Genomic DNA, 15,916 nt, shown 5'->3' with positions numbered 1-15,916 from the left:
GTAAAATCGGTGAACGACCGTTTACACGGAACGATCTGCAAATTTTTTGCAAACGACGATTAAAGAGCATGTTCAAAGATCGAAATGAACGATTTCTCGCTCGTCGTTCGCTGCGTTTACACGTACGATTATCGTTCGAATTCGATCGTTATCGTGCAACTTCGAACAATAATCGTTCCGTGTAAACGCAGCATTAGCCGTGAACGGTACCTGTCACAAAGTACCCTGGAAATGCATAAATCCACAGCTAGGTGCGACCATGTCCTGGAGTGTATACCCATTCACTCTGACACTGTCCAAGCAGGACTAAGATTACAGGGGTTATCTAGGATTAGACAGCTGCTTTCTCTCAAAAACAACGCCACCCCTGTCTTCAGGTTGTGTGAAGTACAACAATTCACCTGTCACTTTAAAGGAGTACTCCAGCAAAAAACTCTTTTAAATCAACTGGTTTCAGAAAGTTTGTAATTTACTTCTATTTAAAAATCTTAAGTGTTCTCATACTTATCAGCTGCTGTATGTCCTGCAGGAAGTGGTGTATTCTCTCCAGTCTGACACAGTGCTCTCTGCTGCCACCTCTGTCCATGTCAGGAACTGTTCAGAGCAGCAGCAAATCCCCATAGAAAACCTCTCCTGCTCTGGACATTTCCTGACATGGACAGAGGTGGCAGCAGAGAGCACTGTGTCAGACTAGAAAGAATACACCATTTCATGCAGGACATACAGCAGCTGATAAGTACTAGAAGACTGGAGATTTTTATGTAGAAGTAAATTACAAATCTATATAACTTTATGAAACCAGTTGATTTAAAAGACAAAAAAAGATTTTTGCTGGAGTCCCCCTGTAATGTAACCGAGCCGATACCTTGCTGCAGTACGTCTGCTGCACCCAGACTGATGATAAGCTGCACTGGTGTGTACGGAGCGATGGATAAGGCAGGTAACATGATGTGCTGCCAGGTTGTGTACGCTGGAACTACCGGCTCGTACTATCCCTCTCAGCATGACGTCAGCCATTACACTCACTGACTCATAACTAAATATATTCACAGTGCAGCAGCAGCCGAGGATGCGGACATGTCTGCGGCACAGGCTGACCGCATCTCAAGGTATCGGAGGGGAGAAGACCAATGGTTCTCATTGAAGAGACCCAGCTGGTGTCTGGAGACTGACAGGCAATGCTCCATGGGAAAAGTATGTAAATAAACTCTCCTCCAGGAGGAAGAGCCCAGTCTCTCTACTGCCCCCTATAGGTTACCACCTTCTACAGTCAATGTCTGCCCTATATAGAAGCCTTATAACAGGGGTCAGACCTGCGGCCCTTCAGATGTTGCAAAACCACAACACCCATCCAGCTTTGGCTGGCCCGGCATGATGGGAGTTGTAGTTTTGCAACAGAAACAGCCGCAAATAAGACTACGGAAATAAGGCCTAGCTAGGAGTAGACTTGAAATATAATCCCTACACCGACTATAAGGCCTAGTAACAGTCAGCTGACCAGATCCCTGACACTGGGTGCAGAGCATCAGCCAATCGGGGCCAGGCTTGTTATGCTCCGCCCCCACCTGCTCAACACAAGCTGCTGGGGAGCCAGGAGGGGTAAGAGGGTGCACAGTAGGGGAGATTGTATATGGGGGGGGTACATGGGGCAACTACAGAGGGGGGGGGAGGTATACAGTATGGGGGGGGGGACAACTACAGAGGGGGGAGGGAGGTATACAGTATGGGGGGGGGGGGACAACTACAGAGGGGGGAGGGAGGTATACAGTATGGGGGGGGGGGACAACTACAGAGGGGGGAGGGAGGTATACAGTATGGGGGGGACAACTACAGAAGGGGAAGGGAGGTATACAGTATGGGGGGGAACAACTACAGAGGGGGAGGGAGGTATACAGTATGGGGGGGGACAACTACAGAGGGGGGAGGGAGGTATACAGTATGGGGGGACAACTACAGAGGGGGGAGGGAGGTATACAGTATGGGAGGACAACTACAGAGGGGGGAGGGAGGTATACAGTATGGGGGAACAACTACAGAGGGGGGAGGGAGGTATACAGTATGGGGGGACAACTACAGAGGGGGAGGGAAGTATACAGTATGGGCGGGCAACTACAGAGGGGGAGGGAAGTATACAGTATGGGAGGACAACTACAGAGGGGGGAGGCAGGTATACAGTATGGGAGGACAACTACAGAGGGGGAGGGAAGTATACAGTATGGGGGGGACTACAGAGGGGGAGGGAGGTATACAGTATGGGGGGGGGAACAACCACAGAGGGGGAGGGAGGTATACAGTATGGGGGAACAACTACAGAGGGGGGAGGGAGGTATACAGTATGGGAGGACAACTACAGAGGGGGGAGGGAGGTATACAGTATGGGGGGACAACTACAGAGGGGGAGGGAAGTATACAGTATGGGAGGACAACTACAGAGGGGGGAGGCAGGTATACAGTATGGGAGGACAACTACAGAGGGGGGAGGGAGGTATACAGTATGGGGGAACAATTACAGAGGGGGGTATACAGTATGGGGAAACAATTACGGGTGGGGTTTACAATATGGCGGTCTAACAAGAGTGGTATATCCAGTACGGGGGATACCTACCATATAGAGTGGAGCTACAGTGTAAGGACATACTGACCTACTACCCTAAAAATAAGCTCTTTTTCAGAGAGAAAAAAAATATATATATTATATTATAAGACCTTGTCTTATATTCAGCGTAACCCGGAATATATTGAGGTCCTGGCCACCACGTAGTTTAGGAGTCTGTAACTTCTGCTGATGAAGCTTCTTACTGCCGGGACGTTGTTGCGCTGAGTTGGTCCGTCAGAGGTTTCCACCACCTCAGTGACTGCGACAAGGAACCACCCGGCTAAGACAGAGATGAGGAGGAGAAAATAAACCACAAGACACCAGAATTAGCTCCTCACAGGGCTCCTTTGCGGGACGCCATGCCTGTCACGATGGAGTCTGTTCTCCGCTGACAGCTGCTCCGCTATCAAAAGCCGCCACTTCTCCGAGTGACAGAAGCAGGTCACGGGAAACAACGTCCTCATTTTCCAGTCAAATAAAACTAAAAGCTTCATGTGAAGTGTGCGGAGGCTCGGATGAATGTTAATCAGCCTCTTCACAAGGAGAAGAAACGCTCCGAGCGGCCCAGCTGCAATGAGATTATCCTCTCCTATATCAAAGACGTCTACTAAACCAAGCAGAGCCCCCCCAAAGGCCGACAAACAGGGGCAGGAGAAGCCATGGAAACTCAGAAATGGGGGGCTTCATGTTTAAGGGGTTAACACCACTTCCCTAAAGCTTATGGATGAGAATGATGTAGGCCGGGACTGAGCGTAACCAGGGTGCCCGGGACTGAGCGTAGCCAGGGTGCCCGGGACTGAGCGTAGCCAGGGTGCCCGGGACTGAGCGTAGCCAGGGTGCCCGGGACTGAGCGTAGCCAGGGTGCCCGGGACTGAGCGTAGCCAGGGTGCCCGGGACTGAGCGTAGCCAGGGTGCCCGGGACTGAGCGTAGCCAGGGTGCCCGGGACTGAGCGTAGCCAGGGTGCCCGGGACTGAGCGTAACCAGGGTGCCCGGGACTGAGCGTAGCCAGGGTGCCCGGGACTGAGCGTAGCCAGGGACCCCGGGACTGAGCGTAGCCAGGGATAGTCCCGGCTAGACTGGAGCGGTTAAAGGGGTATCCCCACAGTATATCAGTAAAACACTATAGTACTTTATGGTCTGTGAGGGTATAATGTATGGGACACCCACCTACCCCAAAAATTTAGAGGCCATGGTGCTGTGTTGTGCAACAAAACATTGTGAAAGAGCAGCAGCCCCATGACTTTTATGATGCTGAGGGTTCCCAAGCTGTCACTGCATAAGGTTGGGATATCCCTTTAACTCACAGCGTACAGTACCCTTACGTGTTCTCTTATGGCGAGATGGAACAATACCGCCTATTCAATACAGACCAGAGAATTCCTATACAGCCGATACATACAGTACAAGTGTTATTCCCGCAGCTGGGTCAGGATACTACGCTGACATACTATAGGGGAAAAGAAAGAGCCGTCTATACATTGGGGCTCAGCCGTCCCTGTGTACGTCATACGGGGGTCACGCACACATTCCAGATCTACAGACACTGATTCATATAGATCCGTCTCATTCAGCTACGCCATAGACCCAGTGTACACATACATCTATGGACGCCTAAAAATAGTCCGTCGCAGCCGGTTTAGGGCATCCGCGTTAAATTATACACAGATGGCGACGTTTCAGCCAACTTTATACATAGCCCCCCCCCCCCCCCATCAGATAGAAATCTCAGGAATGGTCCTCATAGCCGAGACATGACATCACCTACAAGAAAATCCAATCATCTCTTAATACCGAGGGTTTACAGCAATGTCCATCCCTGTGTATTTCTCCATACCATTAAAGGGGTATTCCTCTCAAACTTTTGATATGTTGCTGCCCATGGTGAGACTAACACTTCCTTCCACACTTGTTATTATCTATTCAGTCTCCTTCCCCCAGTTCTCAGCTGCTGCTTTCTGCTGAAGACAAAAAAATCTGTGTGAGAGTTTTTCTCTCTCCCCCGCCCTTCTGAGACAGCTGACGTAAACAAGTCTCTGGCAGACTTTATCTGCAACTTGGTAGCTTTTTTGTAATGCTGGGAGGGTTATTCTGATGTCAAGTTGGTGTAATCAACCTCTCAGCTTTACAAAGAGGCTAAAAAGTTGCAGATAAAGCCCGCCAGGGACTTGTTTACATCAGACGTCTCAGAACGGAGGGGAGGAGTAGACGGAGAGGAAGAAATAAAGGCTCACAGTCACACAAAGATTTTTGTTTCTTCAGCAGATAGCAGCAGCTGAGAACTGGGGGAAAGGAGACTGAATAGATAATAAAGTATGGAAGGAATTGTTAGTCTCACCAAGGGAAGCAACATATCAAAAGTTATAATTGAGTGGAATACCCCTTTAATTTGTTGTACATTACCCCACTGACTGACTTCACTAGGAAAGTCCCTGGACCTGCCTGCACTATGGATCACAGACAGGTAAAGGTATAGATAGTGCTGCACCAGACAGCACCCCATATCTCAGCTTCTAAAATCTGATAAGAGGGATGACAATATAGAGGTAACACCAGATTTCAGGTTTTGATCAAACTTGGGCAAATCTTCCCCCCCAAAAATTCATGGGTTCAGACTGAGAAAATAGCCAGCAAAGTGGCGGCCTGGACTGAGGAGGCGGCTGTGCTAGTAGCGACATGACACCGGAGTGTTAGACTGTAAAATATGCCGGGACTTCAACAAATTCTTCAGGCTGGTGCAGCTATTTATAACCCTTTCTTTCTGGCCACCGGTCAAAGTTTTCCTGGTGAGTCTGTGTGAGAGCGGCTGGGAGGGGAGCCCAGACCGCGCAGACTTTGGCCTGCCAGGCACAGCGGACCCACCCATCGGAAAGACTGGCTGTTTCACGGCCGTGTCGTCAGCTCTGCAATCCCAGGGCCCATGTCATGATCCCAAAACTGACAGATTAACAGACGGCAACGGCAAAAACCGCACGCGGCCCAGCGCTAAACCTGGATCTAGGCTTTTCACAGTGACTGGTTTTTTCCTTGATATTGGATTGTGAAAGAAAAAAAAAACAAAAAACAAAAACACACCCACAATCTTATTGAATTTCACAACAATAACAAAATAGAACAATTGAAATGTTCCGGACACTTCTGGTCCTTATCCATGCTATGGCTAAAGGTCTAAGGGCCCTCTTACACCGAATGATTATGGGTTGTTCTGGCCGATAATGGTTTGGTGTAAAGGGTTTTGGTAAAAAGGAAACGATCAGCCGACATGCACAACGTTGGCTGATCGCCGTCTTTCAACATGTTCTAAAAAACTATAACAATAGCGGTGGTATGCTGCCCGCCAGTCTGTGTAACAGCAGCAGCGACAGCAAACACCCACCATCTTTTATGGGCCACCTGGACAATCTAAAGATCATACAGGCAGCGCCCCCCTCACCTGCGTGTACAATCACCAACAGCGAGCAGGGACAAGTATATACCCTCAGTGTACGGTGTATACAGATGATGCTGTGGGATGGTCCAGTATATACCCTCAGTGTACGGTATATACAGATGATGCTGTGGGATGGTCCAGTATATACCCTCAGTGTACGGTGTATACAGATGATGCTGTGGAATGGTCCAGTATATACCCTCAGTGTACGGTATATACAGATGATGCTGTGGGATGGTCCAGTATATACCCTCAGTGTACGGTGTATACAGATGATGCTGTGGAATGGTCCAGTATATACCCTCAGTATACGGTGTATACAGATGATGCTGTGGGATGGTCCAGTATATACCCTCAGTGTACGGTATATACAGATGATGCTGTGGAATGGTCCAGTATATACCCTCAGTGTACGGTGTATACAGATGATGCTGTGGGATGGTCCAGTATATACCCTCAGTGTACATTGTACGGTATATACAGATGATGCTGTGGGATGGTCCAGTATATACCCTCAGTGTACGGTGTATACAGATGATGCTGTGGGATGGTCCAGTATATACCCTCAGTGTACGGTATATACAGATGATGCTGTGGGATGGTCCAGTATATACCCTCAGTGTACGGTATATACAGATGATGCTGTGGGATGGTCCAGTATATACCCTCAGTGTACGGTATATACAGATGATGCTGTGGGATGGTCCAGTATATACCCTCAGTGTACGTGTATACAGATGATGCTGTGGGATGGTCCAGTATATACCCTCAGTGTACGGTATATACAGATGATGCAGTGGGATGGTCCAGTATATACCCTCAGTGCACGGTGTATACAGATGATGCTGTGGGATGGTCCAGTATATACCCTCAGTGTACGGTATATACAGATGATGCTGTGGGATGGTCCAGTATATACCCTCAGTGTACGTGTATACAGATGATGCAGTGGGATGGTCCAGTATATACCCTCAGTGTACGGTGTATACAGATGATGCTGTGGGATGGTCCAGTATATACCCTCAGTGTACGTGTATACAGATGATGCCGTGGGATGGTCCAGTATATACCCTCAGTGTACGGTATATACAGATGATGCTGTGGGATGGTCCAGTATATACCCTCAGTGTACGGTGTATACAGATGATGCTGTGGGATGGTCCAGTATATACCCTCAGTGTACGGTATATACAGATGATGCTGTGGGATGGTCCAGTATATACCCTCAGTGTACGGTATATACAGATGATGCTGTGGGATGGTCCAGTATATACCCTCAGTGTACGGTGTATACAGATGATGCTGTGGGATGGTCCAGTATATACCCTCAGTGTACGTGTATACAGATGATGCTGTGGGATGGTCCAGTATATACCCTCAGTGTACGATGTATACAGATGATGCTGTGGGATGGTCCAGTATATACCCTCATTGTACGGTATATACAGATGATGCTGTGGGATGGTCCAGTATATACCCTCATTGTACGGTATATACAGATGATGCTGTGGGATGGTCTATGAGTGTCTCAGTACCAGTATGTGAGGTAATGGCTTCCATGTCGGCTCTGTTGTGTGTTTATTTGTTGCTATAGGCCGGAGTGAGCTCTATGTGAGGGGCTGTCGCAGTGCCAGCAGCCGGGACCGGACGTCATTCACAGCCATCTATGTGCCCACACAAGCAACACTGATAAGACTAAGCTGCTGCCATGGTAACAAGGGGGCGCCATCTTGAAAATCCGTGCTCACTGCTTAATGTGATTGGGAACCAGTTCATTTAAAGGAAGCCGGAGCTAATCTCACCTAACACCATTAACTTTTTAACTGCTGTAAATCCACTCAAAGGCAGAAGGAACGGCGACAAACACCTGAGATGTGGCGGCCGTACTAGAGACGGCTACACGGGTCACACGTCTTCATACCCATAATCAATAATGATACAGAGACCTATAACATGGCGCACACCTGATCACCCACGCCCGAGCCCTTTATCTACCTCATAGTGAATCATCCATTCATTAGGGCGCCAAATCCACCTCATCATTATCAGCCATAAAAATATTAATCATGGCCCTGGCGCTAGTGACAACCTGACAGGTATGGAGGCTGCCGGGCAACATAGCACAGGTGCAGCCACACAGCAACAAGATCACATACTATCCTTAAAGGGGTTGTTCACCAAAAAAGGTTTTCTTTCAAATCAACTGGTGCCAGAGATTTGTAATTTACTTCTATTTAAAAAATATCCAGCCTATATCAGCTGCTGTATGCCATGCAGGAAGTGGTGTCTGGAGAAAAGGAGATGTTTTCTATGAGGATTTGCTGCAGCTTTAGACAGTTCCTGACAGAGGTGGCAGCAGAGAGCACTGTGTCAGACTGGAAAGAATACACCTCTTCCTGCAGGACATACAGCAGCTGATAAGTACTGGAAGACTGGTGATTTTTTTTTTTTTTTAATAGAAGTAAATTATAAATCTCTGGCACTTTTTGGTGAACAACCCCTTTAAGGTTTATTAATATTTTCTCCATTATAGCATTAGTGAGGCCTGTGATCCTCCGCCTCCTGACTCTGGCTCCCGGGGACATTTGTGAGGCCTGTGATCCTCCACCTCCTGAGTGAGTCCTTTATTTCCTGAGTGAGTCCTCAGGCCGCCCGGCTCTCACTCCCGGGGACATTAGTGAGGCCTCTGATCCTCTGCCTCTTGAGTGAGTCCTCGGGCCGCTGGGCTGAGTCCTCCATCCCCATAAGCGAGTCCTTCATAAGGGAGCCCTCCATCCCCACAAGTGAGTCCTCCATCTCCTGAGTGAGCCCTCCATCCCCATAAGGGAGCCCTCCATCCCCATAAGGGAGTCCTCCATCTCCTGAGTGAGCCCTCCATCCCCATAAGGGAGCCCTCCGGCCGCCCGGCTCCCAGGGACATTTCTGGCAGGGGTGTGGCCTTTTCCTGCCGCTCAGGAGAGACAATCGCCCCTCAGTCAGTCAATCCCATGATCCTGGCCTGTTACACTGTGATCTCGGAATGGCTTCATTGTGAGATCACAGAGCAGATTACGCAGCTCCGCAACCAACCAACGCTACTTTAAGGGGAAGAATTAAAATGAAACAGGAAAGACACCGTAACCGACGTTACAGGCACCGAGGATTAGGCAATAACTTCTGCAGAACCCGAGGGATCATTCACAGCGTAAATATAAAGCTGGAGATGATGGAAACAGTCAGCAATCCCGTCACTGGGCAGATTATCCCGGAGCTTCAGCCACAAACACTTACTAAGCCAATGGATGAAGAAGTGTTATAGGGAGGATGTTGTCCCCTATACATATAAAATGCCAGAGATTTGTGATTTACTTCTATTAAAAAAAATCTCCAGCCTTCCAGTACTTATCAGCTGCTGTATGTCCTGCAGGAAGTGGTGTATTCTTTCCAGTCTGACACAGTGCTCTCTGCTGCCACCTCTGTCCATGTCAAGAACTGTCCAGAGCAGCAGCAAATCTCCATAGAAAACCACTTCCTGACATGGACAGAGGTGGCAGCAGAGAGCACTGTGTCACATTGGAGAGAATACACCACTTCCTGCAGGACATACAGCAGCTGATAAGTACTGGAAGGCTGGAGATTTTTTTTTTTTTATAGAAGTAAATTACAAATCTCTGGCACTTTCTAACACCAGTTGATCTGAAACAATTTTTTTTTTTGTGAACCACAAGGACCACAAAGGTGATCGGTCCCTTTATTTACACCCAGCCCGATCCATCATGTCAGATTGGAAACCGTCCATCACAACAATCCCAGATTGATCATTCGGCCGCATTAGCAGAGATGCATTCAGGGAAACCACAAGCATTCATATTTAATGTGAGACTTCCACCCGTGACCGCTGGGCTCTGGCCGCGCTTCATTCTCCGTCCTTGTAATCATTGTTGTTTACCAGTCACACACCTGTAACCTGTAACGCTGATTGTTATACATTTTATACATGAGCAAGGTCTTAGCTGTTTTTTTCTTACGATAGTCAATTGGAGGGTGTCATGGTGCAAAGTGCAACGCAGTAATGGATCTCCTCCCCCCCCCCCAAATCAACACAGTAGTGGATCTCCTTCTCCCCCCCAAGCAATGCAGTAGTGGATCCCTCCCAGCAACACAGTAGAGGATCTCCTTTACCCAGCAACACAGTAGTGGATCTTCCCCCCCCCCAACGCAGCCAAATCTAAAAATTCAGGTAAGCCAGGGGGTGATGGGGACATGATAAAGAAGTTATACTTACCTGCCTCGTGCCCTCCAGCACAGCACCACCAATCACTGTAAGCGTCCATTTACACAGAAAGATTATCTCACAGATTATCTGCAAAAGATTTGAAGCCAAAGCCAGGAATGGGTTTGATAAGAGGAGATATCTCAGGCTTTCCTTTATGATCTGATCTTTGTTTATAGTCTGTTTCTGGCTTTGGCTTCAAATCTTTCTGTGTAAATGCCCCCCCCCCCCCCCCCGGCCAGTCAGTGACTGCAGAGGTGTCCCGCCTCACTGACTGACTGGCTAAGCAGGGTGGTGACGTCACAGCTACAGGAGACTAGTGGATGGTGCTGCGCTGCGGGGGCACCGGGACAGGTAAGTATCACATTATTATATTTGCTGCTGAACTACCCCTTTAAAGGCCCCGTACACATTAGAAAAAGTAGTCCAGACCCACACATTTTGGCAGAAGCAGACGACTGCCTAATGTACATGGGGGCTCCCGACTGTCCCTGGATGATGTAGGTAGACAGAAGGATCAGGCATTGGATTTCAGCTGCCCAATCCTTTTGCGCTCTCCAGTCAGAACACAAGGAGGAGCCGAGCGTCCAAGTGTAGGGAGGGATCGGTAGCCGTCAATGGAATGAACACTGTGTACTATAAATAAGTGTCTGCCCAAGGCAGAGCTGTAAGGGAATGTTCACACTGAGGTGTAGGTGAGAGGTAAGTATTCTGCTTAAAATGTCCTCTTTCTCAGCTCTGGAGGAATTTGAGCAGAAAGGGGAAATTCACAGCTCCAATAATGTCTACGGATTTCTCTAGTGGAATCTTCCCACTGACAGGTCAATTCTTTGGGTGGTAAGTGGATCCGCAGCGGAACATTCGGTGAGTAAATTCCACCATAAGGAAATCCCATTGAACACGATGAGACATTGCTCTGTACATATTTTACAGGCAGAATTTCAAGCGGAATACACGTAAAATTAAGCGTGTGAATTTCCTTGTCTATTCCTCAGTGTGAACATACCCTAACACAGCATCGATCTGACAGGCACTGTCCCTTTAAGGCAAGGGCAGTGAACCTTAGCTCTCCAGCTGATGCAAAACTACAACTCCCATCATGCCTGGACAGCCAAAGCTAAAGCTTTGGCTGTCCAGGCATGATGGGAGTTGTAGTTTTGCAACAGCTGGAGAGCCAAGGTTCCCTACCCCTGGCTTAAAGGGCAAAGTGCACAGTCAGGAATTAGGAAGCTGCATCCAGAGGAAGCTGCTGCTCCTCCACAGACACAATCTTGGCAGCGGCTTTCCTGTCAGAGGACGAGTGACACATGACTACAGGGTTATGTATGGAGACCCTCATACTGATCGGTGACGGACAGCAGATCTGTGGGGAGACGCAGGACCCCGGCTCCGGCCTACAAATCCCAGACCTTCACAATCCATCTCTCTCTTTTTGGATCGACCTCAAATATTTGAAATCGCGTCCAATCCGCAAACACCTCGGCCTACAGACGGCCATACGGGTTCCAACGCGATACGTCCGGGAACGGCCACATTACATCTATACAAACTAATAATTGGACATTTAAAAATGTTTTTTTTTAAAAAATCAGTTCAACATGGCTGCTTTCCTCCCGAAACGGCACCACACGTATCTATGAGGCCGTGTCTGGTATTGCAGCTCATCTCCACATGTTCCTGCAGTTCAGTATAATCCCGTTGAAGAAGTAGTTGGCAAAAGAAAAAAAAAAACTGGTGCCAAAAAGTGCCAAAGATTTGTCATTTACATCTATTAAAAAATCTCAGGTCTTCCAGTACTTATCAGCTGCTGTATGTCCTGCAGGAAGTGGTGTATTCTCTCCAGTCTGACACAGTGCTCTCTGCTGCCACCTCTGTACATGTCAGGAACTGTCCAGAGCAGGAGAGGTTTCCTATGGGGATTTGCTGCTGCTGCTCTGGACAGTTCCTGACATGGACAGAGGTGGCAGCAGAGAGCACTGTGTAATAAACCTATTCCCGCAGGGCATAGACCAGCTGATAAATACTGGAAGACTGGAGATTTTTAAATAGAAGTAAATTACAAATCTGTATAACTTTCTGAAACCAGTTGATTTGAAAGAAAAAGATTTTTGCTGGAGTACCCCTTTAAGGCCTGATGTTATTGGCAGGCAGACACACAGCTATAGGGACAATATAAAGGACCAGTGATGGTGGATCTCTGCTACCAGTGCAGGAGGGCAGCAAAGCGTCTTACAGTGAGGATGTGCCATCTGTGGGCAGCACACGGGCCCTGTGATAATGTGTCTGTGGTGAGAGGGCACTAGACTGGGTGACCACAAGGCCGGGTCAGACACCACCAGGGACAGGGCCCCCGACTCCTCTATATACTCCAGGAAGAAGCAGTCAGGTGCCCTAATGCAAAGCTCCAGCTGTTGTGGGTGTCAGGGCAGGATGGGAGTTGTAGTTCTGCAACAGCTGGAGAGCCAGGGTTGGAGATTGCATCAAAATTGACCATGCATAAGACCAAGGGGTATAACCCTGTATGCCAACCCCCCCGAGGTATAGATAGATGTAGATGCCAGCCTTCCAGTCACTAAAGGGTTACTGCTCCCCTCCCGCCGGGCCCTCTTGCTGCCAGTATACAGTATAGACAATCCTCCTCCTCTTATCATTAGGGAAATTGCTGGGCTGATAACTACAAGAGACTTTCCACCCTAAACGCCTCCGGCTCTACGTATATACATATATACATATATATATATATATATATATATATATATATATATAGGGCGAGGACTACTGCAACAATGATGCCCCCTGTGCCAGCGGCAGGTAATGCACTCTGCCCACTCCATAGGACTCCATTCCACAGCAGAGAGCACTGTGTCACTGTGTGACTGGAGAGAATACACCACTTCCTGCAGGACATACAGCAGCTGATAAGTGCTGAAAAGACTGGAGATTTTTAAATAGAAGTAAATTACAAATCTATATAACTTTCTGAAACCAGTTGATTTGAAAGAAAAAGATGTTTGGCTGAGTACCCATTTAACTCTTTAGATGTAGGAGTTGCCCTTTAGGCTCCAACTGCAGGTAAGTCCCAAGAAAGTACCTGCAGCGGCGTCACCCAGCGCCATGGTCACAAAGCACACACCTCTACACTGGGCCGCAGTAAGGTCCGCTTACACACCATGGGGGGGGGGGATTTATCAAGCATGGAGTAAAGTGAAACTGACCCAGTCGCCCCTAGCAACCAATCAGATTCCACCTTTCATTTTCCTAAGAGTCTGTAAAGAATGATGGAATCTGATTGGTTGCAAATAGAACCCCCCGACAACTTTGTGACAATGCGGTAGGAAAGTGTGCCGAGACATGGAGCCGGCCAGGCAGTGGATGGCAGAAGGCATGGTATTGTTGAGGTGACCATACCACAAACAGAACCCTCATAAAACTTTGTAATACTACCATCAGCACCAATGTGCCACACCAAGCGCAGCCCTGTCTGGGTAACACTAAGGATTATACTGCAAACAGAACCCTCATACAACTTTATCACCATCAGCACAAGTGGGCTTTACCAAGGTGTGCCATGGAGCAGCGCAGACACTGGATGGTAGAAGCCATGGCGCTTAGAACTATTCCAGGAGACCATACCATAAACAGAACCCGCTCACAACTTTGTATTGGTGCCATCAGTATCAGTATGCCTTACCAACGTGTGCCCAGACAGCCATCGAGCAGCCCCGGCACTGGACGGTAGAAGTTATGGTACTTAGATAACCCGGATGACTTTACCATAGTCAGAGAACCCTCATACAACTTTGTATTGGTGCCATCAGTACCAATATGCCCCAACGAAGTGTGATGACCATGTGAGATGACCATGGCGCAGCTGGATGGTAGAAGTTATGGTACTTAAGAGCTAACCCGGGTGACTTCACTATAAACAGAACCCTCTCACAACTTTGTATTAGTGCCATTGGTATCAATATACCTTACCAAGGTGTGCCCAGACAGCCATGGAGCAGCCCCGACACTGGACGGTACAAGTTACGGCACTAAGAACTATTCCAGGTGACCATACCATAAACAGAACCCTCTCACGACTTTGTATTGGTGCCATCAGTACCAATATGCCACACCGAAGTGTGCCCAGATGACCATGGGGCAGCCCCGGCACTGGATGGTAGAAGTTATGGTACTTAGCGCTAACCCCAGTGACTTTACCATAGGCAGAACCCTCACACAACTTTGTGACAGAGCATCACTATACCTTCCCAAGGTGTGCCCAGACAGCCATGGAGCAGCCCCGGCACTGGACGCTACAAGTTATGGCACTAAGAACTTTTCCAGGTGACTTTGCCATAGGCAGAACCCTCACACAACTTTGTATTGGTGCCATCAGTACCGAAATGTGCCCAGATGACCATGGCGCAGCCCCGGCACTAGACGTTATGGTACTTAGAGGTAGCCCAGGTGACCCTCATACAACTATCCCTTCCCCAGGTGTGCCCGGCCTGGCACTGCCCTCCACACCTCCGCCATTGGCAGGACTTACCAGCAGACTTTCTATATTGATGGGCGAGCGCGGGTTGCGCAGGGTGGTCTCCAGCTTCTGCTGCCGGCTGGCCAGCCCCCTCTCCGGTGACGAGGACATCTCTGCCGCCTGGGCGGACGTTCCTGGCCGGTGGGCACAATACTGGGTCTATCCCACCACCCTCACCCTCCTGTAGGAGAAGGCAGCATGGGCGCTGCCCCCTGGAGGACGAATACACCAACTGCAGCTCTCTTGTTTTCCTGTAAAGTTGATACTTTGTAACTTTCTCCCCGGGAAGCCGCTCTCCGGTGTCCGCTCTAGTCGTGTGGGCAGAGGGCTCCTTTATATCCACTCCTGGTCACGTGACCCCCCGGGGCCTCCGGCGCAGAGTGCGGTGCGGGCAGCAGGGCGCCCCATACAGTCCCCCCTAGATGAGCGGCCGAGCCCCGCACTGTGCAGCCGCCGCTGAGGGCATCATGTCCCGGTGCCGTCCCCGGAGGCTGAGCTCGGTGTCCCGTGTCCTCTCCCGGAGATAGAGGCGCCTCTTCTGCCCCCTCCTCTTCCTCCCGGGGCTGGTCTCCCCCGCCCGGCTGCCGGACGCTCTCTGGGCGCCTTTTTCTGGCGCAGTCTCTGTCGCCGCTCGGTGTGCCGCCGCCGCCCGGTCTCCTCCGCCGCCCTCCGCTACTTGTCCGCTCCCCGGCTGCTGTGAGGCTCCCGGGCGTCCATAGCCGTGCAGTGCTCGGTGACAGAGCCGGCCTCCTCCCCGCGCGGGCCCGCCTCTTCCTGCGCCTCACACACCCCGCCGCCGCCTGCCCGACCGACCGACCGAGAGCAACGGCTGCCCGGCCCGGGGGAGGGAGGGGGAACCGGGGAGAATAACGGGGGAGGGGGGAGGGGGAACCGGGGAGAATAACGGGGGAGGGGGGAGGGGGAACCGGGGAGAATAACGGGGGAGGGGGAACCGGGGAGAATAACGGGGGAGGGGGGAGGGGGAACCGGGGAGAATAACGGGGGAGGGGGAACCGGGGAGAATAACGGGGGAGGGGGGAGGGGGAACCGGGGAGAATAACGGGGGAGGGGGGAGGGGGAACAGGGGAGAATAACGGGGGAGGGGGGGAGGGGGA

General features: G+C 49.9%; 1 protein-coding gene across 5 annotated transcripts in view; it reads right to left on the bottom strand.

The window, feature by feature from the left end:
* ROCK2 (Rho associated coiled-coil containing protein kinase 2) overlaps window positions 1-15,595 on the bottom strand; it is a 108,869-nt gene extending 93,274 nt beyond the window's left edge. For 2 of the 5 annotated variants that reach the window (XM_069973170.1, XM_069973171.1), the window contains exon 1: window positions 14,814-15,593. In XM_069973170.1, the coding sequence (XP_069829271.1) occupies window positions 14,814-14,912 (99 nt within the window). In that variant the 5' untranslated portion in view covers window positions 14,913-15,593. Of the gene's footprint in view, window positions 1-8,019; window positions 8,040-14,813 lie in introns of those variants that run through there. The other 3 variants (XM_069973167.1, XM_069973168.1, XM_069973169.1) reach the window with 3 other exon arrangements.
* Window positions 15,596-15,916: the final 321 nt, after the last annotated feature.

Source organism: Dendropsophus ebraccatus, chromosome 6, assembly GCF_027789765.1.
Source record: "Dendropsophus ebraccatus isolate aDenEbr1 chromosome 6, aDenEbr1.pat, whole genome shotgun sequence".
NCBI classification, from domain to species: domain Eukaryota; kingdom Metazoa; phylum Chordata; class Amphibia; order Anura; family Hylidae; genus Dendropsophus; species Dendropsophus ebraccatus.
This window is presented reverse-complemented; position numbering and strand designations above follow the sequence as displayed.